This window comes from Globicephala melas, chromosome 3, assembly GCF_963455315.2.
Source record: "Globicephala melas chromosome 3, mGloMel1.2, whole genome shotgun sequence".
Classification (NCBI taxonomy): Eukaryota; Metazoa; Chordata; class Mammalia; order Artiodactyla; family Delphinidae; genus Globicephala; species Globicephala melas.
In genome coordinates, this window is record NC_083316.1 from 29,080,760 (window position 1) to 29,106,578 (window position 25,819).

The 25,819-nt window shown below is 39.9% G+C and overlaps 1 protein-coding gene across 1 annotated transcript in view; it reads left to right on the top strand.

Annotated features, from left to right (window-relative positions):
- SPEF2 (sperm flagellar 2) overlaps window positions 1-25,819 on the top strand; it is a 170,767-nt gene that overhangs the window by 80,307 nt on the left and 64,641 nt on the right. Inside the window, 7 exon segments of the mRNA XM_030843619.2 lie at window positions 187-344; window positions 3,799-3,963; window positions 7,682-7,756; window positions 14,666-14,814; window positions 19,559-19,686; window positions 19,770-19,908; window positions 23,272-23,409. Coding sequence (XP_030699479.2) covers window positions 187-344; window positions 3,799-3,963; window positions 7,682-7,756; window positions 14,666-14,814; window positions 19,559-19,686; window positions 19,770-19,908; window positions 23,272-23,409 — 952 coding nt within the window.

Genomic DNA, 25,819 nt, shown 5'->3' on the forward strand with positions numbered 1-25,819 from the left:
ACAGCATTAAATGATTTCTTCTTTAAAGTGGATGGTATTTCATTGCCTGTAGATTTCTTAAAGTTGCTTTTTCAGATTTTTTTTGGCAACTTATTTTTTCATTACATTCATCAGATAAATCATGCTTAATGTTACTCTAATCTTTCAGTCAATATGCTATATTCATAGAACATTTGGGTTTTGCAGAATTGTAGGCTTCTTGGACAACTGGCCTTTATTGGAGCAATGGTTTACAGAGCCAGAAAACATTTTGATAAAAATGAATGCTGACATAGATAAGCAGTCTTTGTGCCAAAAAGTAAAGGAAACGTTTATGACTGAAATAATGAAAAAAGAGAATAAAGGTAATTACAGTTCTTTATAATTTTGAGCTTACATAACGAAAATGTGTGGTTTTAATGAATTTAGGAGGAAGTGAAAATGCGATTGCAAATTTCTCTCTTCTCTTTGGATCATACCATCTATAAGTATCTTCTACCTCTGATTTTAGCTTTCCACTGCAAATGTTTCTACATCAAAGATTTTTCTTTCTTCATTTTAATTTAATTTAATCAAAAGAGGTCATCTTGCTGAAAGGTTGTTTTCAGGTGAAAAAAATAGCAGAGTTAAAATTAAGGATGTTATAGAGAAGGGTAAAGATTTCAATCTGTTGACCTCAGCATTATAAGGAAACAATGAGTGAGTTATCCTTTTAGGATGAAAACACTAGGCAGATTATTCCCCCCAAATCTTTTTGTGTTGGTATGAATTTACTGACTATTAACTACTTATTTATAAGCCTGCCCCTGGGTGCATCTCACCTACATTAAACCATCCCGACCTCCCTCCTCCTTCATTCAACCAATAGTAATTGCCCATTAACTTTTCACAGTATTATTGGAATTTGTTATTGAAAGGAATTTTAGTCTCATACACTGCCAATGCCAGACTTCAATGGAGATCTTATCTTTGAGAAATGAATTCAGAAATAAATCTTTCCCTTTTGTTTATCAATCACCCCTGACTATATTGACAACTGCAATTTCTTGGTATAATAAAAAATGGTCAAAATTAATAATATCACAAGGATTCTAAAACTGCCTTGGTAGCATGCTGTCTCCCATCCCTAGATTTATGACCTAACTACTATAATGTATCGGTGAACTGACACCAAAATAGTGCATAGATATAAGCCACAGTCACCTTGGGGACCCAGGAGCTCACACTTAGAAAGACAAGCACCCACATCGAAATGTCCGCTCCCCAAAAACACCCATGTGCAGCTTCCAGACAAAACAAAAATCAACCCATATATTATATAAGAGGCTTAACATGTTATTTAACACTCAGAAATTAGGCTGAGAGGAGGGAGGAAACCTCTAGGGTCTTGATTGGGAGGCAAAAGCAAACCGATTCTAGGCTGTAGCTTCAAACATCTACCAATTAGAATCAGTGTTTTTGCCAGCTATCAGACTCACTTCAACATTTTCCTAAAGATTTTACATTCTGATCACTTATTACATTAACAGACTCTACTGCCACTTATTTAAGATTTACATTCCACTCAGTTAATTATTTTTAATAAATATTATGTCATTAAAATAATAAACATTTACCTAGCCCAGTGCTCTGTATTAAACATCCTGATTAAGCTAAAAACAAAAAATAAAAGGATACGGTACTTCTATAAATATTCTGCTGTTTAAAAATGATCATAATATACTGTTAAGTAGGGGAAATCAGGTTATATTTAAATTGTCCCTTTTTTGTTTTTAAAAGTATGTCTATTATTAAATATGTAGGCACAGAAAAGAGTCTGACAATATATGCTAAGAAAAAACAAAATTCAACCCAGTAGATTCAAAGCCCTAACTGGTTTTGTTCAACTATTCGTGAACTGGGCAGCATCCCATCTAACAACTAGAAGGGCACTTCGTGGAACAGTACGAATGGAAGGCTTTTTTAGATAGGAGGATGGGGCAGGGAAGTCATTAGCAAAAGGGGGGAAAAAAGGGTTATTTTGGGCCAGGACATCTTCTTTTTGGAGGAAGGGAACTGCGGGGGTCTTTACCATGCAGATTGCCTCTTCTTTGCGGGGCTGGGGATATATAGAGAGGACCCACATGACAGATCACCTCATTAGCGCTGACCAGAAAATTCCAAGCTGGTTGATTAAAATTACATTTCTGAAGAAGGTAGAAACTGCAACTGAGGCAGGTAGTAAGTCTAGGTTTGGTATCGTGGGCTTTATGTGATGCCATTTGTGGCCTGTGGTTTTCTCTTTAGCCGTACAATCCTTGATGAGGGAGAAGGATGACAAAGAGTCAACAGGAAATTTCTCTTTCTGCTTATTTGTCTAAATTGTGGGAATTTTTAAAACAATAATTATATATCACTTTTATAATCAGAAAAAAAAATCCAGTTTGAAAAAAAAATCTAATAGAATGAAGCCTCCTTGCCTTGCTGAATTGAAAAGAATAATCTGAGGGCAAAGGGAGTATGGATATAAAAGCCATACATGGGGCTTCCCTGGTGGCGCAGTGGTTGAGAGTCCACCTGCCAATGCAGGGGACACGGGTTCGTGCCCCGGTCCGGGAAGATCCCACATGCCGCGGAGCGGCTGGGCCCGTGGGCCATGGCCGCTGAGCCTGCACCTCCGGAGCCTGTGCTCCGCAACGGGAGAGGCCACAGCAGTGAGAGGCCCGCGTACCGCAAAAAAAAAAAAAAAGAGAGAAAAGAAAAGCCATACATGGGTGCAGTTATTCACTGCCCCTGCTACAGGGGTAAAGTTGCGGCCGTTTCCAGGGTGGAGGGCTGGGAAGTCAGGAAGGGTGGGGAGGGCATGCTGGGAAGAGTGAGCCTGAATCCCGAAAGGCAAAGGGCCATAACAACGATAGGAGCCTAGACCTTCGGGAACCAGCCCTGCTCCGCCCCTCAAGCCCCTCGGGCTGACTGTCTGCTCTGCCTGGAGCACACATTCCCTGAACCTGTTCAAGTCTTTTCTCAGATGCCACCTTCTCAGCGGGTCTACCCTGCAAAGCACTCTGGTTAAATAAACTTTAAGAGCTGCCCCACAGCACTCCTGACCCCCTTTACTCTGTCCTATTTAGCTTCACAAGGCAGTGATTTTTCTCTTTTGTTTTACTTTTGTATCTCTGGCAACCACAACTGTGCCTAGCATTGTTCGTATTATTATTATTACTGACAGTACTAGTGTAGTTTTACCTTATTGTTATAACCCTTCCTTTTCTTCACGGCACAACTCAGATTCAATAAGTAGTTGCTGCATGAAAGAATGAAATGCTAAGACTTAGTTGTGTACTGAGCACCGTTCTAAATGCTTCATATGTATTTACCCCTAGATGTCGGTGCCGCACATTTCTTTTCCCTTCCGTGTCCTTCCGACATCTTCTCTTTGTGCTTTTTCACCTTGCTTTTCCCCTGGAAATTTTGACAAAATTATTTATTTTTCTATCGCAACACACCAGCTACTTCTAGATTGTTGGTTTTACACATGGCACAACAAGCCTTCCCACCTGATACACACACACACACACACACACACACACACACACACATCATCATCATCATCATCATCATCCCCATCAGAGGCAGGGTAAACGGTATTTCTAACCAGGCAGAGAAGACTTCAAATCTTAGTTTTAAGGACTGAATGATTTAAAGGGGATCCCTAAAACATGAAGTTCGCCCTAATTCAGTAAGAGCAATTTTATATTAATTTAGGTTTATCTTAGTTCAAGTGTAATAGTAGGTGTCTGGAGCGGCTAATAAAAGTCCATTCTTATCATCCTTTTGAAGTGAAAAAGAAATTAGAAGAAAAGGAAGCTGAGGAAAAAGAAGTTGTTTCCCCAACTGAGGCTACATCACCTCTCCCCCCTCCTCCTGAACCAGAAAAAGAGAAGGAAGTCCACGGTCAGCGTGAGCGTTCCAAAACTCCTGCTGCAAAAGGAAAACCAGCATCAGGTGATTGACAGAACGATTTCTAATCCTGTTTGCCAGTTTCTCATTTTCATTTTAGAAAAGAATTATAAATTATAGTACCAGTCCATTTATCTAGATTCAGGCTTTGAGCAACTTCAGCCATATGAAAGCAAGCTGTCTGCTCTGATGAAGAGGAAAAGCAGTAGTCACTGAGAGCACGGCTGTCACAAAGCGGAGGTACTTTACTGTGTGGGAAGGAATGTGGAGTCCTCACACCCAGATCTACTGATTAGAATAAGACCACAGATGAGAGGGGGGAAGGCGCAGAGAATACCAGAAGGAGCTTAGAGCAGATCAAGAGGACAGACGTCTATTTGCAGAGTGATAGAGTTGTGTTTATGTAAAAAGCAAGACCATCTTCAGAAAATGAGAGTTAGCACAACCTGTTGTCCACAGGAATAAGGAAACATAACAACAGCATTCTTTAGAGACTAAAATTTATACGCAACTGTCACTCTTCAGTGTTATGTGATTATAAAAGGGTAGAAACAAGCACCTGACATCTCAGTAAACTTGTATATTTATAATATATAACATACATGAATAGAGTTTGTATAGAGAATATTTTTTAGCTTAAACCACTAAGGACCATTAAGTTACGTGGTAGACAATATAATGACAAAAGTAAAATCCTCAATTGTTGAAATGTGTGATATTGGGAGAATGCCAGGATCAGTTTGGTGCTGTGTGTATGAAACAAATGTGGCTCTAGTAGCTGGTTTTAGCTTTGTAAGTAGCTGGCTGTGCAGTTACACAAGTCTACCTAGGTATTCTTGATATTGTGTCATGATTGCATTTCTAAACTCCATAATATTTCTACTTCGTGGAGATTTGAGATGGGTCTGATTTTTTTAATTAGATTTATTTATATTAAACAAATTCATTTGAAAACTTTAATAACATATATTATGGTCTATTAAAGACCGTTGTACTTCAATAAAATGGGGCTTAACTAAAGGCAAAATACGCAAATTCTAAAAAAAATATTTTATCATATGAAACAATAAAGCACAAAGCAATTAATTAACCATACATACTTTCCCCGTTAGAAAAACAAAGCAGTGGTCTGAAGGACAAATGGAAACCTTAAAAATGCTGTTTAGCCAGGGAAGACAGTTTCCACAGAGGCTCAAGGGAGCCTGGAGTTACCCATCTAGGCCTTTAACCTATGGCCGTGGCCTCCCCTCCCTTTCCTCCCCTCGGCCTCACAGTCAGGAGTATCTGTGGATTGGAGCCATTCCCTGAAACCCATCTTTAGCATTTCTGGTTACAACACGGTTCAGTCTTTAAATTTCTTAAGTTTGCTCGTGACATTAAATAAAATTGTATACTTGAATACAGTGCATTGGATGAATAATAAAGCTATTGTTGCTTCAAAGAGTGGTTGTATCTGTCTCTTTTTTCCACCAAGGGCTGGGTTAGTGCCTGATCTTTAAAAATATATAGAAGAATTAATCCCCAGGGGCCCAGTTACTGCCTTCCAACTGCAACGCTTCATTGCAAGGAGATCTCAGTGCTAGTAGACGTTGATGAGGCAATAGCACAGGCTGCGCTGCCCTTACAGCTCAGGGAAGCTGGGATAAATGATTTTAGGAAGGGAAGTTCCCAGGTTTGTTTATTTTTATATAAATAACTTACAGTTTTTTTCAAAAGAACATACTTGCAGAACTAAAAGCCTAAGGCTTCTGAACAAGCCCAAAGCAAACATCCAATTACAATCTTCTTTAAAAGTTGAGAAGAAAAGAGAAATTATTTACTAAAAAAAAAAAAAAGGGTGGAAATAGGGTAAAGAAGGAAGCATAGTACACTAAGTGCTAAAAGTCATTTTGTCCAAATATAGTTCTACATTGTGTATGAGTCTGTTGGCCTGAAACAAATAGACTGCCAGATATTTCTCCAGCAAAGATGGGTTTATTCAGAATTAGCAGGAAATTATAATTCAGGGTCTGCAACCATGGCAAGCCATGTGCAAGTCTCCGCATGACAAGAGAAGGAGAATGCTTCTATAGAGGGGAAAAGGAAGTTGGGAGGGCCATAGTACTTGATGAGTCCATGGCTTTTCATTGGCTGAGTCCTTGCCAGGAAAGAAGAGGAGTCTTCCTTCCTCCTGTTGGGCAATGCTGTCCTCTTAGGGCATGAGAGCTCCCCCTTCTGGTTTCCTGACTCTATTTATTTGTGCTTTCTGTTTATTAATTTTTTACAGTTCTGTATTTTATATCTGCTTCAAATGCACTTGAGATTAAATTTGAAAAACTTCACAGGTATGTCCCATTAAAGGGTTTATTATCAAGTCTACTACCAAATGTCAGAATTTAATTTAAAACTCAAGCTCTGAGTGTGACAGAGTATGGTAGTGCTTGCTATCCATGCTGCTAGGAATATATTTTGCAATTTCAGAATACATTTTGGAAATAATTTTTAAAAATAGGCAGAGTGCATGCTATCCCCAGCAGAAATTAGACTTGCTCACAATATTTTATAAGTTCAACATCTTAGGTGTCTCTATTTTACCCTCTTTGCTGTTGCCTTTTGCTAAAGTTTAGAGCAATGGTTGGTTACCCAGAGTATTGTTATTAAAGGAACTAAGAGCTTATCTAGACTTTTTTTATTAAGCTTATTTCTAAGAAAAAAAAAAGGAACTAATTCAAATGTTTGGATTTATTTATTTATTTATGAATGAGTTTGGTGTTCAACTATTTTGATGTTTAAAAGTCCTTTTATGGAGGTTAACAAAGTTTCAAGGTTAATCCTTCTTTCCTTGTCTTATTTCTATGGAATCTTGGTTTTTGGAGCTGAGATGTTTAAATGTAAGTGATATGAGTTATGTATTTACACATTCTTATAACTAACACTTCTAAATACAAAGATAGGTCAGATGATCTCTCCATCACAAGCATTTAAATTGTCCCATATGTGCATTCTTCCAATGAAGGAAAAAAAAATCAAAACAAAAAACTGTAGCCCAGGGCAAAGGGAGGAAGACGACTGAACTTGTTTGGTAAATTATGTGGGATGTAGTGATTTTTTCAAAGAACTAATTATTATTTGGGACATCTTATTGACCTCCAGTTCATCAGTTTCCCATTTTCCCCTTTCCAATATATTTTTGAATTAGATTCCGGGGAACCCAGCATATATATTCCCAAACCATCCTTTGCATTACAAGTTACAGTCAATGCACAGTGGAATGTAGACGTCACAAGGCAACCAAGTGTGGGGTCAATAGAAGTTCAAGGATGCTCCATAACAAAGCAATGTGGTTATTTAACTCTTCTTCAAGGTGTTTTGGCATCATTCTTATCACAGACCCAGTTGTCTTATTGTATAGGGATCATTCCAGTGAACTATATCCAAATAGAGCCATCTGCTTCAAATGGACTTGTGACTAACTTTTAAGATTCTGCAACTATGTTGCACTAAAGAGTTTACAATCAAATTCACTACCAAATGTTGATATTAAGCTTAGGACTCAACTTCTCAATGTCACAAAATAGAATAGTACTATCAGGGTTGTCATTCAAGAAATTTCAATCCACAGTCTGTCTTCAGATTAATTTTAACTCACAGTAAAGGCCTAAGCCATTTTAGGCAGTTCACAAATATAACTGTTTTTGAGAAATAGCATTTGATTGCTTACAAATCATAGCCCAGGATATTGAAGAAAATCATCAATGATAATTATGTGTTGAATTTTGTTTAGAACCCCCTCATGGTAATCGAGAACCTCTTCAGGAAGGAAAAGGGAAGAAAAGTGAAACTTCACTCCAAAGAAAAGGTACAGATCAAGATAGATATGATTAAATATAATTCTGCATTTTATAATTTTCAGTGAAAATAGCTATATTTATGTAGTAGTATACACTGAATACCTCTCTCAGGCATTTGTAAACCATAAGCGCTTGCCGATGAAACAGAACCTCAGTGTTTCTGTAGCCTGGGTCTTAGCAAAGGTCCTGCTAAGAAAAGTGATGCTTGTGAGGAATAATTTAGAGAATATCTAAGATACAGAATATCCATTCATCATAGATATTATAGGTGTTATCCTTGGGCTAAGCTATGCCATCAGAAAACTACATGCTGAACCATATTTTCTTGGGTCCCCCATAGAATTGCTTTCACTGATAAGCACTTTGATATAAAGTCCTCAACACAATAGCAGTGGAGCTAAAACATTTATTATATCAATAATAACCTGGTATTTTATTTTCTGAAGAGATAGTATGCCCACTACATGATTCAGTCACCCCTATGTGAAATCCTAGGTGGGAAATTTCATTCAGAATCAAGGAACTGGAAAATCTTTCTTCCTCTGCATGGCTAGATAGTTAGCACCTCTAAATGATAGCACTTCCTTTTCTGTTTTGGCTGTCTAGAAGTACAGAAACAAATTCGTGCCTATAAGATTTTAGTATCTGCGCAAGGACCTAGATCCCAGAGTCTGCTTTCTAATTCCTCTCCTGGTTTTGACCTTCTACTTTAAGTTGCATTTTTCCTGACCCTAATTTCTTTTTTTTTTTCTATTTTATTTTAACTATTTCTGTGAAATAAGGAGGATAAAATTTTGTAAATAATTGATAGTTGGTAGAAGAAAATAGGCTTTAAAAAGCATATTAGTTAGATTGTACATTGAAGCTGCTACACCTACCAATGAAAGATTGAAATGCAGTTATGGACACATACAGTTGACTTTTGCAGGGTACGTACAAAGGGGGTTGTCATGAAGTATGTACCTTTGTTTAATTTTTCATTACAAATTGCTAGTGTAGTAGCAGCCCAAGACTGTGCCATGTTCACAAAATGATGGGCTTAAAAGGATCTTGATTTTGGCATTTAAAGATGCATAACCATGATTCTCAAAGAATCTTACCCTTCTCTGATTATATGACCTGATAGGCATATATAACTAGAGTCATTGGTGAGTTAACACTGAGATGAAAAATTTACCTATAATTTTGGCTATAATTTATGCTCTGCTCTATCTCACCTGTTTACAAATAGGAGAATAATTTTCACATTTACATTATGCATCCCTTGCTTTCTTATTGTGATCAGCAAAAGCAAATGAAGGATCAGCATAGAATTATCAAAAATAGGAATTAAATATATTTATGCATATTAGGTGAAAATCGTCAAGTTAGACATAATAATTCACATGCTTTGAGAGCATCCTTAGATGAAAGTATACACACTCAAACCATAAGCAACTACAAGTTCAACCAGTAAAATATATATTCACTGGAGTCATGCAGTTAGCTCAGTTTAAGTACCTCCAAGAACTTTCAAACATTTTTTTGCTTTTATTTTACTATTGTGTTTCTATTTCCATAAACACAATTTCTACTGTGTTCAATAATATTTGAAACAGGTAAACTCTCGATCAATATCTAGAAGTCTTTCTTTTACATAGAAATGCTGTTGTTTTGGCATGTATAACAGGATTTCCTTCATTAAGAGGAAGTCTTAATGATTTTAATTCCTAATATTTGGAACTAATTCCATTGGGGGTGAACACTATTGATTGGTTATCTGTTTACCTCACAGGCTGTTTGACACCAATTATACTGAAAACATCTCTTACGGTTTGAGGAACCATCTCCTTTTTCCTTCCTTCAGACTTATCATTGTTTCCTGCTATTGGCATCTTCAATTCATCCCTATTTTTCTCTGTGTATTAGATCAATTCCAACCTTCTCCCTCCAAAATCTTGACACGGAAATGCCATTTGCAATTGTATTTATGGTGTTCTTAAAGCATTTCTTATTATCTTCAACCATTTGCCATGGCCCCATTTTACTCCTTCATAAAATAAGGGCTTTTCAACTCTATGACCTTACATAGGAGGTGTTAATTAAGGGCTAAATGAAGAGTTTTCCTTAATCAACCAATTTCAGAAAATGCTGAGTTACACCAAATTAAAATGTTTTTCATCTCAACTGAGATAGATGTCAATATAGATATATATCTTCTGTAATCATCTATCTCTAAGGCAGTAGGAGATACACTATGCAATATCCCAAAACATTGTGGCTGCAGAACTCTCTGTTGGAGGGGTATCCACTGGGACTAGAGCTCTGTGGAATAAATGTTTGGAAATCATGATCTCTTTAGTTCTTCTGGCCTGCCCATGTATTAGTATTGGGACTGTCCCAGTGCTTGCCTTCTGATCTGACTTAAAGTTTAGGTGCTACCAGGCCACGTAGCAATAAATGTTATGTCCATGTTATAAACGTTAATGACATTTAATTGGAAAGACATGGAAGAACAGAGAAAAAAGATGAAAGTGAAATGGAATTGAAATACCTAGATGCATCTACTAACATGGTGGCTTTTTAAACTCAGTCCTGTACCAGCAGCACCTGCATTACCTGGGAACTTATTAGAAAAACAAATGCTTGGTCCCACCCCAGATCTACTGAATCTGAAACTCCTGGAGGGGTCCAGCAATTTGTGTTTTAATAAGCCCTCTAGGGAATGCTGGTGATCCCTAAAGTTGAAGAACTACTATATTGATGCCCAAGACTTATTGTTCTATTTTAGCCATTGGAATATCAGAAACATTCAGTTATTTCTAACGTATTACTTATAATATGTCCTGTTCCCCAAAATATTTAAGTTGGATTACAATTTTAAAAACAACATGTATATAACAATACTTTGAAATAGAAATAAAAAGCCCTAATTTTTTCTAAGATTAATTTCTAAAATACATTTTTTATCACCTGGGACCTTAAACAGAGGAGAATATGTGGTGCAATGTACAAGGTCTTAATAGATTTTAGAGCACATGCAAAACACATTAGGTTTCATCTGAAAGTTGATGCCACACATCAGAAAGTTGATGATTAATGTACAATCATGGTTCAGATATCAAAATTCCACAATCTCCTTTGATAACATAATTCATAATCATAGTAACAAACTACCTCTTATGGAGTACCTACCCTACGCCAGGCACTATACAAGATAATTTTTATATTCTTGCATAATCCTCATAACCACCTGTGAAGTATAAATGATCATTTCCCACTTCAAAGATGAGGAAATGGAGAGTCAAAATAAATAAGGTAGGGCTTCCCTGGTGGCACAGTCGTTGGGAATCCGCCTGCTGATGCAAGGGACACGGGTTCGTGCCCCGGTCCGGGAGGGTCCCACATGCCGCGGAGCGGCTGGGCCCGTGAGACATGGCCGCTGAGCCCGCGCGTCCGGAGCCTGTGCTCCGCAACGGGAGAGGCCACAACAGTGAGAGGCCAGCGTACCGCAAAATAAATAAATAAATAAATAAGGTAGTGTTTTGTTAGGAATCATTAACCTATGAGAAGGGAAAGTTAGAGCCTCTTTACACTTTGGCGAATGTCATCAACACTCCATATTAACTCTCAACACTATTCTCATAGCTTCCCTGGATTTTGCCTTAATACCATCATCTAATATAAATGAGTTAAATAATATTATTTATACTCTTTAGTATGAGTCTTTCAATGAATTGACTTCTCAGACTGTAGCTTTTAATAAAATTTTCACCACAAGTAGAAAAATTAAATTGTAATTTAATTGTAATGCAATGTAAATAGAACACAGTCTTAAAATCAATTTATGAGCTAAGCAAATAGTATTAAAAGAACTACTCTAAAGCTTGCAGATTTCTAAATATCAATCTAATGAACACTTTTGAACATGAATTACATCAATAGACACTAAAAGGCAATAAAGTAGGACAGTCAAATGCATGGACTCTGGAGCCAGCCTGCCTGGGCCGACATTCTAGCTCTGCCATTTACCATAAGAGTGACTTAGGGCAAGTAACTTGACCTTAGTGAGTCTCAGTTCTCTCGTATGTAAAATGAGGTCATAAAAGTAACTTCTCTGTGGCTGTAGTAAGGAATTAGTAAATCTACAAAAAAGCAGCTGGAACAGAATCTGGCTCAGAGTAAATGGGGCTAAATAAGTATGGGATATGATTATTGACTCTAGACCAAGTTATTAAAGACTGTGGGCAAAAAGGGGAATCCTTTGCAAAATTGACTTAAGGAGTTGCCAACGCTTATCACTGAGTATAATTATACTAAAATCAGGTCCTATAAAGGATTCCAAATAACCAGTCCTCATTACTTTATAGTTGTCCACGTTCCATAACTCCAGCTCCACTTAGACTAACAACATGAACTCTAGGACACCAAGGAGAGAAAACTTTTCCAAAATACCTTCTCAATAGCGATTTGGAGAATAAGCTGATTCATGTTCCATCTCTGGCTCCTTACCTGGCACTGACCTCTTTCTCTTCCTGGCCACATCGCTGCAGAGCAGAAATTTTCATCTTATCCAAGGCATCCTGAGTCTCCACTTCAGTCACCAACCAGAGTCATTTTTCACTGAACCAAGGCAATAAGAAAGCCATCACTGTTAACCAGTCTTCTAACTTCTACCTAGGGAAGCCCTTAATTAAGCCAGATCCTACTAGGAAATATTTTAGGACTGAAAGGTAATAATAATGCCTTTCTTTAAAAAAACAGTCAGACTTTTTGCATCTTTTCCTTCTTTCTACAATCCTCTCAGCTCCCTGAGTAGTGCCAACTTAATCTGAAAGTGTTCTAGTTTTCTTAATGTCCTCTCATCAATAGATGAAATTTATTCTTACCTTTACTGAGCTCCTACTATGTTATTTTCTTTGCTCAAGCCTATTGCTCTATAGGTTCAACTTTGACCATTTCTTTACAGATAAAATGATTAAATAAATTCCATGTCCTAAAATTACATTTTTCTTTTGACCTTATTTTATTTATACTTGTTCTCGCTCCACGTGCTTCTGTGTAATACCATTAGGTTCTTATAACTGGACAAAAAAAAAAAATTGCTAAAATCTATCTTTACTATATGCTAAGCATAGATTACTCTCCAGAATTTTATGCATGAAGAATGGCCACACTGAGGACTCAATAATCCAACTTCCAAATGAAAGCAAATATCTTATTAGAAACTGAAGTCTTCATATGGTTGCGTGGGTGGTGCAAGGAATGACCCTCATGACATTTGAGATGTCGATAGATTTTGTTCAAAAGTGGCATCTACTTTCACTCACTGTGACATAGATACATTTTTTTATTCATTCAAATCTTTTACCCTTGCATTTTCATTGTTAACAATTAGATAAAAGTTAAATGAGATCAAAGCACATCGTCCAAAAATGTTCCCTGGCTCCCTTAGTTTTCACTGAATGATCATGATATGTAAGAAAAGAAGAAAAAGGAACCCATTCCAGTCTCACATTTATAATTACAAAGTTCTCCTTAGGAATTCTCCTTTGAGAAATTCATCTTAAAGTGGCCATAGTATTGTCACTTTTATTTCACCAAAGATTCAGTTCAGAGAATGAAAAATTATCATACAGAAAAATATATCAAGTTATGAACATTTTTGGTTTTCACCTGAAAAAAGATGCTCTTAAATTTTTCTAATTAAAAATACCTAGATGGAAATTTAAACTTGTAGATGACGAATACTTGTTTTAATTGTATAAGTAGAAGTCATTTAAACTGTTCATATGACATAATTAACAATATCCCCTTTACTTATAATCCATATATTTTAAACTAGTATAAAAGTGGAAGATGTATTTACTTTTCTAAACAGCATTATTGTTAAATAATACTCAAAGAAATATATTTTGGAGAAAGAAAGTGCTGCAAATTCTGTAGGCATCTATAAACTGCATCTAAAATCTTAATAAGGAAACTGAAAATAAGTGGAATTTAAACTGAGTGAATTTCTAAACTATAACTTTGATCCTTTAAGGAAATATCAGTGCTTTCTGAGTTAAGGTAGTTTGATCAGTCACAAGATCTTTCAGACCATAAGGGTACTGCTTCGCAGGTCTGGATTCCCCCCTGGATGTTCTCACAGATAGTGGGGCACATGCCCTTTCTGGATTCTGAGCTGAAATTAGGCCTCTTTCTCTTCCTCCTTCTCCACCTCCTTTTCTTTCTTCTCCTCCTTCCTCTCTCTTTCCATTCCCTCTCCTTCTCCCCGCTCCCTTCTTCTCCCCTCCCGCCCATGCCTTAATTCAGCCAGACCCACGGCACAGCAGTCGCCTTCATCCCTACACCCTGACTGTAGAAACAGATATAGATTCCCCGCTCAGAAGCCCTCTGTCTCATCCAGGGAATGTGGGAATATTCAGGAGGTACCCCTTCTCCTCCCCTACATCCCTCACTGACTCCTACAATAGCATTCTTTCTCCCTGCTCCTCCCCTGGGTTTCAAAAAACACCAAGAACACCACTCCTGTTACAGCTACTCTCTTTCTCATTCAGGGTGAGTGTTTAGTTTGCCAGTTTTTGCAATAGTAAATAAAATACACTTTTCTCTGGCGCCTAAACTTTGTAAAACCCGTGTGTTCATTGTGGAAGCAAGGACAGAGATGAAAATAAAATATCAAGTTGTTTTCCATAGCTAATTGGACAAGAGAAGTTGCATTGCTTTAAAAAAAAAATTGCTTTTGGTATTATTCGTTAATTTGGGGGCTACAGAGAATGACTTTTTAAATTTTTTATTTGATAAGGCTGCCCAAATTTGCTTAAAAAGTAGTTAATGAATTGCCTGAGATCCATGGTATCATAGGTTTATCCACCCACCACAATCTGGTCCCATTCATCTCCTTGTAATGGCATGATTTAATATGCATGTTTAAGGTTCTCCCAGAGGAAAATCTCCAGGAGGGAAAGTTCCAGTAAAGAAATCACCTGCTGACTCTACAGATGTGTCACCTGCTCCAGTAGCGCCACCCCCACCTAAGCCAGGATCAGAAGAATGGGTTTATGTGAATGAACCGATTTCTGAGGTACGGCAGTTTAGACTCAAGCTAGTAGAATCTGTTTTTTCTCCTCTTTATAGGAAGATTCACACCATTATTTGCACCATCCAAAAGGCCTTTTGTAGCTGGTAATACATATATTCATCAAAAGGCCGAGGTGATCTTTTGAGAATACTCATTGCATCACATCCCATGCTTTCTCTCCTCCCTAAAATTTCTGAGTCATGCTTTGAGCGGCTGTTGAGTGCTGCAATCAGGGGAACAAATGGGTTCTTTGAGGACCAATTTTCACCCCAGGGACAAGCAGAGATGCAGTTTCCTGGAAGAATATCTTCCCCAGAACACATATCCAGCAAATTATAGCCCTCTGACCGTGCTGTCATGCCCACATCATAATGCTTTCAAATGAAGTTTAACCCCTGACTTTTTAGAAATAGAAGGAAAATTTTGAAGCTAACTAAACTAATAAAAGAACAGAGAGCTATCTGGCCTCAGCTCTTTAAATGGGTACCCTAGTGTCAGGCAAGGAGATGCCCAGGTGAGCCCTGGAAGCTCTATTCAGTTCTTTATGCTCTGAGAGCTGCAAAGCCCAGTTGTCACCTAGGCAAATCCGGCTGCTTTAATAGATAAATCATCTTGGGACAATCACACAGAACGGTCTTTCTTTTAAAACTTTTTAAAAGACAAAGAGTTTTTTGAAAGACTCAGTCCCTGTCTTCTTAATTCCAATCCTCCATGACTTCTTACTCTTATGAACTGTTAGCCCTGACCATCTGTGCCAGGCACTTGAGAACCAATCATGAATTGCAATTGTTATTGAACATTCCTAGGGAAATGTCTTACTTATCTCCTCAATTAAATTATAAACATTCACTGTATTCAATACAGAATCAAATACAGTGAAGAGTATGTTAGAGATTCTTGATAAGGCTTCTTTGTTGTTGTTGTTGTAGTACGCGGGCCTCTCACTGTTGTGGCCTCTCCCGTTGCGGAGCACAGGCTCTGGACGCGCAGGCTCAGCGGCCATGTCTCACGGGTCCAGCGGATTTTCCCGGACCGGGGCACGAACCCGTGTCCCCTGCATCGGCAGGTGGACTCTCAACCACTGCGCCACCAGGGAAGACCGATAAGGCTTTGATGAATTAATTAGCATTGAGGGAGAAATTAGAACAGAAAATATTTGAAGATGAGAACATTAAATGATAGAATTACAGATGTGTGTAATTACTATCACCCAGCCAAATAGTAGCTACTTTGAAAAATAAATATATTCAAGAACTGTCATAGAAGCAGGATACAGAAGTGGTTGTTGGGAAGGAGATAAAATTAAAATGATATTATTTGGTAGGAGTTGGAGAGTGGGGGAGAAAAATATTAAAATCTAATCCTTAAATCCAAACATTGAAGCCCTTGAGAGAAATAAATTCATAGAGGACAAGAGGGAAATAGAGAACATGAATGAAAAATAAATATTCACACTGAGATATAGCATCAGCTTCCATTGTAGATCTTCTAGTCAGGATCCTGGCAGAAAACAGAAGATAATTTAAAGAAAGTTGAATAAAGGATGATTTATATGTATGTGGCCAGTAAATGAGAAAATCTACAAGGATTAGATTGTTACCCTCAACAAGAGAGAGAGAGGAGCCCCTAGGCCTGAGAAGCTGAGGACAGGAAGCAGATGTCCAGACCTCAGGAAGACCTGTGCATGGAGAAGGCCATCTGCCAGGGGCTGTGGCCTTCCCAGAGGATGCAGCCACCCACAGTGACCAGCAGAGAGGAGCAGGGAAGCATATAACCAAACCTCATGTCCTTCCTGCTCTCACATCTCTTGACTGGGAGGTGGAAGGCAAGGGAGCTTCCTGAAGTAATTCACATGAGTTAGCCTCCTAGAGCAGTCACTGAGCAGGATGGAGAGTGAAAGATGGGGAGTTGGTCTGGAGGGACAATGGGAGGATATACAGCCCGGACCTCTAGTTACCTAAGTGAAACCATGTAGAGAACTCCTTTTTGCTACAAGCAGAATTAGCCTAGAACCTGGAAACAAAGCAGTCCACATGACCTACCCTAGTCCTTTTCTACTCTAAGCTTCTCACACATGAGCTGCACAGCTTACCTACTAATGGAGAGGAAAAACAGATGCCCAGTTAAATGAATTTAAATTTGAGATAATCAATGAAGTATATATAGGCATCCTATACTTTATCTGGCAACCCTAGTTCCAGGCCTTCCAGGGACCCCAGATATATCTTACCTCAATAGGCATGGGGAAGGAGAGAGAGTGAGAGAAAGAGGGGGATTGCTTGCATATCTGGCTCTCTCAGGTAGAGGCAGCAACCAAGTTCAAGGGGAGCCTGGGTCCTTATCCCTTTGCCAGCCCCAAGGGAAGGTTCAGAGACCACCAAGGAGGCAGTGGAGTGATAGGTCTTTGCTTTCTAGCTTCTGAAGCTTGGAGGATACTTGCTTTGGCTGCCCAATTTCCTATTACGCTTCAGTCAATGAAGAGAAGACTATTTAATTGGAAAGGATAGGTCTTAACATCTAGTCACGTCACATAAGTTCAAGTGCCTAGACCCAGAAAAATAACATCCCAGAGAATTAAATAAACTACAGATGGGACATTATCAATAACTCATAGAAATCACAGAAGATACGGGAGAATCTAGAAGACCAGATGTGGGCTAATGACTAAATGTTTAACAATAGGTGGATGGGATTTAGTAGCATACAAGACCAATGATCCAGATGTTAATCCCTGACAAAATTGGAAAGAAAATTATTAAACACATGCCTCTAAGCACTTGTAACATACAAAGTGATCACCCAGAGGTCAGACAGGTTTACTAAGACTAAGTCCTGCTGAACTGGCCTGTTCCTTTTCTTTGATAGCAAGGTCGAGTAGGTGGGTCAGAGAGGTACCATGAACATAGTATACCTTGAATTCAAAATACCATTTGACAATTTCTCATGAAGTTCTTGTAAATAACTAAGAACTGTGAACAGGATGTTAGTTCAATTAGGTCCATTCCTAGGTGGTAACTCTCCTCGCACAGAGTGTTAATTAATGACTTGAAGTCACCAGGAGGGAAGTTTAGTAGCTTACTTAAAATGGTCTTCAGCACCACTCTGGATACCACATCTTTTAAGAGAGATCATGAAAAACTAGAAACCAGAGAGGGGCTCTAGGTAAGAGAAAGGTGTTAAAATAATTTCAGAGGAGCATTGAAAGAACTGTAAATGTGTATGATAAATGAATACTTGAAGTATGGTTAGACATAGAATCATAGGCCTTTAGAACCAGATGAAGCCATCCAGTGCCATCCAGTCTCCTGAAAATTTAACTCATGATAAAATTGGGTTCAGGTGACTCCGCTTACATCTATATTAACATTTGTTGAGTACCTGTTGTTTGCAAATGCTGTACTAGATGCTGGAAATACAAAAGCAAGCGAGTTTCATCCTGAATCCCAGCCTACTTCTCCTCACCAATGTCTTCAAATATTTGACAGGCTGTCATAGAGAAGACGGTGTGAATGTAGACTGTCCTTCTCCAAAGGGCACAGCTAGGGCTTATAAGTAGAAAATACAGAAAGGCAAATTTCTGCTCAACACAGGAAGCATTTTCCACTAACACAAGTTGTGTGACCGTAAAGGGGGTTGCATTGAAATGTGCCTAATGTATCAGTGAGGTCCACAGAGATTGGATAATCTGTGTCTAGATCTCTTGGCATTTCTCAGTTGAAGAGGAAGTTAGCCCAGATGACCTCCAAAGTCCCCATGTGCAAGCCCCTGAATAAATAAATGCACAACCAATAAGGGAAAAATTCGTACAGAAAGTTTATATTAAAATATAATATGGGGGCTTCCCTGGTGGCGCAGTGGTTGGGAGTCCGTCTGCCGATGCAGGGGACACGGGTTCATGCCCCAGTCCGGGAGGATCCCACGTGCCGCGGAACGGCTGGGCCCGTGGGCCATGGCCGCTGGGCCTGCGTGTCCAGAGGCTGTGCTCCGCAACAGGAGATGCCACAGCGGTGAGAGGCCCGCGTACCGCAAAAAAAAAAAAAAAAAAAAAAAAATCTTCAACTTTATTTCAATTTGATTACTTCTTATTTTTCATTGTTTATTTGCATCATTAAAGATAATGTAAAAGAAACTTTCTGATTTTCATGGTGCACTTTACAGCAAAGGTAAAACCTCAAGGGAGAATTCAGAGAAATAACTCATCATCACCCTGACAAGAACCCTAGGTGTTCTCCAACTTAGGCAAAATGTGAGGTCTGTGATTATTCAATTCACTCATTCAATAAATATTTCCTGAGCACTTACTATGTCCCAGACATTGTGGTAATTATAGGAAAAACTGTTTAGTGGTGAATAAGATAGTAATTCTTCCTGGTTTTATGAGACTGCTGTTCTAGAGGTGAATATAGACAAATAAATAAACAGTTATAATTAATGCCATCAGTTCTCTAATGAAAGAAGTACAGGGTGCTAAGGTGGGACTTCAGAACTTCAGAGGATGACCCTATACACTTGATGGATCAGGGAAGGATTTCTGGAAAAAAATATGTCTGCGCTCAGACATGAAAAATGATTTGAAATAGGTATTAGCTGGGGGAGGGGAGGAAGGAGGAGCAAGAAGTTTCACAGAGTTGCCGTAAGTGGCTACAGTTGCAACTTGATCTTCTTGCTTAGTAGTGCCCTTTTGACTCAATTACGCAGAAGAATTTTCACTTTGAAATTATGATTTTTATGCTTTACCATTTAACAGGAAATACAATCATTTTTAGTACCTTACTGGAAACTGGTAGAAAATTCCTATATAAATTCCATCAAAACAGTACTCAGGCACCTGAGAGAAGGCCAGCATACGGTGCTTGCTTACTTATATGATATTCGGTAAGTAAAGTTTCCAAAGTTACAACCGTGTAGTTTACAGGCAGGACATATAAGCTCCGTCTGATTCTCTGAATGCCTTACAGAACAGATTTCCAGCAGTTTCTAAGGCGTCCGGACCACAAGCAAGATTTTGTATCTCAGTGGCAGACTGATTTCAACTCTCTTCCTGATGACCTGTGGGATGATGAGGAAATGAAGGCTGAACGACACCAAAGAGTGAATGTAAGGGAATCCATGACCCGCGGGGCCAGAGTTTCCACACTCTCAAATCTTGTACTTCAAAAGCCTAATTCAGGGCTTCCCTGGTGGCGCAGTGGTTGAGAGTCTGCCTGCCGCTGCAGGGGACACGGGTTCGTGCCCCGATCCGGGAAGATCCCACATGCCACAGAGCGGCTGGGCCCGTGAGCCATGGCCGCTGAGCCTGCGCGTCCGGGGCCTGTGCTCCGCAACGGGAGAGGCCACAGCAGTGAGAGGCCCGCGTACCGCAAAACAAAACAAACAAACAAAAAAAGCCTAATTCATCCCCTTCTTACTCTCATGAGGTGTGAGGATGAGGGGAGAAATAGTTTGAACACCAACCTGCCGACTTTCAAGAACAATCGCTCTTCTGTACTTTGAGCTCAGAATGAGAATATGGTAGCCAATGCTTGTGAAAGGAGAAGCCAAGGCCAGCGGTGCAAGAGCATTCTGGGCATCTACTTTGTAGACTCCTAACGCTTTTGTTGGGTCATGTAAGTGTGTCCAAGCCTGGTATTAAGTACGTGCCTCTCTTGGCTACATTTATATGGTTGGTTGATGTCAGGGAGAAGAGGAATGAGGGAACATCCCAGAAAGCCTGAAGTGTTGCCTCTGTTGAATAGATCCCTTGAGGGAAGGTACCAAATCTCATACATCTTGGTATTCCAGCAGCACAGTGCCTGTCACTTGGTAGACAGGCAGATTTTGATAAATTCATAAGTATATGATAAATTCAGAGTATATTACCCTGATGCTTTAGAAAAGGTCCTCTGATGTACAAGAAGCCTGATTTCAATCTCTCACCTTTTGTCTTTCCTATGTAGATTTACAGAGCCCCTTATCCTGTCAGGGGAAGTTTTTCCCCTTCCACAACCTTAAGTATAGGCTACTAGTAGTCATATCTGATTATAATCTCAGTATTTATTTATCAACGACAACAAATTCCCAAGCTCTACCCCCATGACCCATTCATCTGCTCTGTGAATATTTATTGAGCATCTACCATGGTCCTGGCACTGCTCAAGGGGCGGGGGGTTCAACACTGAACAAAAAGCCTATGACCTCAGGATGTTTATGTTCTGGGGGCCAGAGTGCAAAGGATGAGCAATAAATAAGTAAATGTATAGCGAGTACGTCACTGATAATATGAGCTACGTGAAGGAGGAAAGCAGGGCAGTGAGGGAAGGAACGTTGATATACCTTTTAGTATATGGTAGTTGTGGAAAGGCCCACTGAGAAGGCAATATTTGAGCAAACTCAGGACAGGAGAGATTGAGTGAGATAAGCCATGCAGATTTGGGGAGGAAGAGTGTATCAGGCATAGGGAAAAGCGAAGGCACTGAAGAGGGAGGATGCTTGGTGTGTTTGAGAGCAGTTGGAAAACCAGCTGGGAAGCTATTGAAATTAAGTGAAGGCATTATGGTAACTTGGATGACCAGGGTGCTGGAGGGTTTAATCCAGGAGGTATTGCATTAATCAATGTCCCAATAAACTGAAGTCTTTTACCTGTTCTTAGACATTCCTCAAATGGTAATCCTAAAACATACCTGCCTTTCCTATCTCCTTCCTGCCTATTCACAATCCTGGCCCTCCTGTATTCCAGAAGTACCATATGTTTATTACAGACAGATTAGATATTTAAAAGAAGCAAAATTGGAAATGACAAATCCATCATCCTATTTGCCAGTAGTTAACCTCTTTATTCCTGGTAATATTCCTTGTTCTTGGCTTCTTTCATTCCAATCCTAAGAAGTTAATGGAAAGGTTCTGCTATCATGTTGTCCTCACTTTACCATTAGAAAACCAAGCCACAGAGACACTGGTACTTGCTAACGCCTCCCAGTGAGTCGGGAGCAGAAAGAGAGCTAGAAACAAGGTCCCAGGCTCCTGCTTTTGTACTTTCTCCTCAACTGCTTCCTCTCCTGTCTTTTTAAAATGTATAAATGTTTGAGGAGCAGAAGCCAGTCCTCACTGGATGTCTGATATAGCATTTGTGGAAAGACCAGGGAGACATCAAGGTCAGCTCTAAAAGAATGGCGTACTGTTCTGATATTAGTGTATAGCTATAAAAATGCCTGTGATGTTTTCATTTCATGTGAAGCCCCCACAAGATAACAAACCAAAATGCTAAGTGTTCCATAAACACAGCATCACAGAAGTAAAATCCACTATAGGCACTGGAACCAAACTGCTTGCGTTCGAATTCCTGACTTCACCGCACTGAAACCATAGGCAAGTGACTCAACATCTCTGGGCATCAAATTTCTCATCAGAAACTTCTCCCTTGGTTACTGTGGGGATTTGTGAGGTAATCAACGTCAGGCACTTAACACAATGCCCAACACACAGTAAATGTTCAATCAATTATTATGATCGTGAAAACTGTCAAGTTTTATTGGACTGTATATATTTTCTCAATGGAATTTTAATTAAACAGATATGTTATTGCTATGAATAAGATTATGATACTGTTTATAACTGAGGAATTATTGTGCGCTAAATACTGTGCTAAGTGCTTTACAGGCTTAGGCTAACTGCAGCACATCCAAAGGGTAAACAATATCCCCATCTTACAGGTCAAGGAACTGAGCCCTAATCTAGTGGTACAGACAAGCCCACAGGCTCATATCCTGCCTCCACCACTTGCTCATAATGTGACTTTAGGAAAATAACCTCTCTGTGACTGACTCAGTATCCTCATCTGCAAAATGAAGGAAATAATAGTACCCGAGGTGGTTGTGAGGCATTAAGTGAGTCAATATAAGTCTAATGACTTATAATCTGAACACTGACACACATAGAAAGGTGTCATCAACATTATTCCTCAGGATCTGGTAAGTGGCAGAGCTGGGATCTTTGAAAGATTTTTTTTCACTGCTAGCTCTGTAATACAAAGCTTATTTTCAGACAGTCCTATTAAGCTCAGACCCTATTTCTTGGAGAATGACATGCTCCACTCATGATTAATTAATGGGCCTCTGCCCTCGGATTCAATAAAGCGGCATATTTCTTACACCAACAATACACCATTTCCTCAAAAATTCCCTGAAAGGTCTTTTTTGGTCAATCAAATCTTGTGAGGAAGGATTAGAATACATAAAACATAGCCCCTCATGAATAAAGTAAACCGTGGACCTGGGCACAAGGTGTGCTGAGGGGGTCTTAGAAAGTTAAGGCCTGACAGAGTAGAAGCAAAATAAATATCTGTTTACCAAAGGGATAATATATATGAGTGTATTAGGTCTAAATTTCTTCAGACGCATTAAGACAGGCAAAGGATTCTAGTTTTATTATACGGAGGTCGTCTGAGCTGTGATTCTGAAGTCTCAGAGCAGTGTTTGTGTGCAGGACTTACGGGACCGCCTATGGGACATCTGTGATGCCCGCAGGGGAGAGGCAGAGCAGGAGTGTCTGGACATCATTAACGAGAGCTGGTTGCAGGACGTGATCGGAATCGCGATGAACCATTTCTTCTCGCTGATGCAGGTAAGAGCGGCCGGTCAGGATGACACAGACTTCTCTCCACGGCCATGTCCGTCCTGTAACCACTCCTCTGGGAATGTGAGGGGATTGTTTTACTCACAGCACTCTGCCCAGCCTGAGCTCCCACTTGCCAAGGAGGTTAGCTGAAATAAGCCATTCTGTCCCCAGCCAAACAAACGCCGGAACTGGTAGCATCTCAAGCTACAGCTCACCAGCTGTTTCCAGGTGGCCTAGAGCTGTGGAGGGGACAGCAGAGATGGTGTCTGTCCTGGGTCGTTACCACGCCAGCCTCTCCCAGCGGACACCCACAGTGTCCCCGGGAAAGCAGCCCTGCCACAAGAGCGTGGGCTGGATCAGACTCAGCAGGCACTCGATTCCTGAAAAACGTTTGTGTCCAGATTGGAAAAATAGACCATTCATTGGAAAAATCTGATTAATTTATTTTTGCAGCCCGTTAAAATAATGAATTGCACTGGACAAGTTGAAGAGACAGACGTTGATTTTATGCCAAGAATAAGGGCTGGAGGGTTTTTAAGAACTGGCGCAAGGTGGGGTGTCATGCACAACCTGTGTTGCTTGATTGGCCTCGTCTAAAGGAAAAGTAAACTTTCCCTTCTCTCTCTTTTTTTTTTTTTGTGGCCTCTCCCGCTGCGGAGCACAGGCTCCGCGGCCATGGCTCACAGACCCAGCCGCTCTGTGGCATGTGGGATCTTCCCGGACCAGGGCGCGAACCCGTGTCCCCTGCATCAGCAGGCAGACTCTCAACCACTGTGCCACCAGGGAAGCCCTCCCTTCTCTTCTTGATGCACGTAGTTTTACAACTTGGAGCAAGGTGTCTTCCTAAGTCAGACTCCGCTCCTCCCAGAGGACCAGGACATAGGAGTTCCATTTTCGTTTCATATGCTTACATTTCAAAGAGATGGTTCCCAGGTTCTTGAGAGAGACAGTTCTGATTTCTAAAACCAGCAGGAGGATTTTGAAAAGATTTACATATCAAAGGGACAGAGAATGGACTTACAAAGACAAGTTTCCTAAAGTAAATACTCTGAGAAAAGGGAGGTCAGGAGTCTGGAGTTAGGAAGAAACCTGTCTATAGTTTAGTCATGCTGAGAGGATTATGAAGGCTGTCTTGGTTAAGCTGTGTCTACATGAGTGTATTTTCCTAAGAAAATAGCAGTGAGGATAGAGTAGAAAAGGGTACCTTTCAGATCTTGAACTGATTAGCTTACAGGAGGAGTTACTGCAGGAAATGAGAATATTTAGCTGAGGATCACTGGAGCTAGCGCATAGTAGGTGTTCAATAAATCCTTGTTCAACAAATGACCGTGGATGCGAGTACTTCCAGCACTCACAGGGACAAGCCCCTGGTTCGGGAGCAAGCTGGACCACAGGAGGCAGCAGCCTGAGAAGCAGTAGCAGCCTCACTGATTGCTAGCTCTGGGATCCAGGTGGGGGCCACAAGTCATGGGCTGTGCTGAGGATGAAGGCAAGACAGCCAGCAGCCTAAACCTGCCTGGGTAACATCCCTGGGACACCAGTTTGGGTAAGCAGAGATTGAATGCTGGAACAGCTGTTTCAAAGGTTTATGGTAGAAATAACTGAAACCCAGTAACGAAGGCAAAGGGATTAGAGAATTTTTGTAAATCATTCCCATTAGTCCAAGCAATATATGCCTTTTTCAGAAATGGTAAAACTCTTACATCCCACAAGACCTACATTTCAGACCCTCTCCCTGAGAAACAGAATCCACATCTAAAGCCAACTAGGAAAAAAGAGGGCAAAGGAAATAAAGGCTAATATTTATTAAGTTCTTACTCTGTTCTAAGGACCCTTCATGTGAAGGTTAAACCTTCACAACAACCCTAGGCTGTCAATTCTTTCACAATCCTCATTTCACAGATGAGGAAACTGAGGCAAACCTAGATGAAGTGATTTGCCCAATGCCACATGTCAGTAGTAGGAGAGCTGGGATTTGGACTGAGGGAATCTAACTCTTGAGCCAGTAGCCCTAACCACTGCTTTGTCATCAGTGTTCACATAGTTAAAGGCTGGCCACCTAGAACAGAAGAAGCCTAGTTCTGCACTGATTGGCATGATTCTATGAAGAACCAAAGCTGTAAACTACAGGAGAGTAGTAGATTTCAGTTCAATAAATGAAAAACAATCCTAATGATTGGAACCGTCCATCGAATACCAGACTTTTCAGGTACTTGAGCTGCTGGTCCAGGAGCTCATAAGCAGAAGCTTGCACATGTTTATGGAGGGGAAAGAATCTTCATGAAAGTTTTCAAGGGCCTGTGCCTAGATAAGTGTTTCCCAAAGTGGATTCCACAGAACACTAGTCCTACAAGATGTTTCACAAAACAAGGACTTGATGATCAGAAGACTTTGGGAAGGGCTCTGTACTCTACCC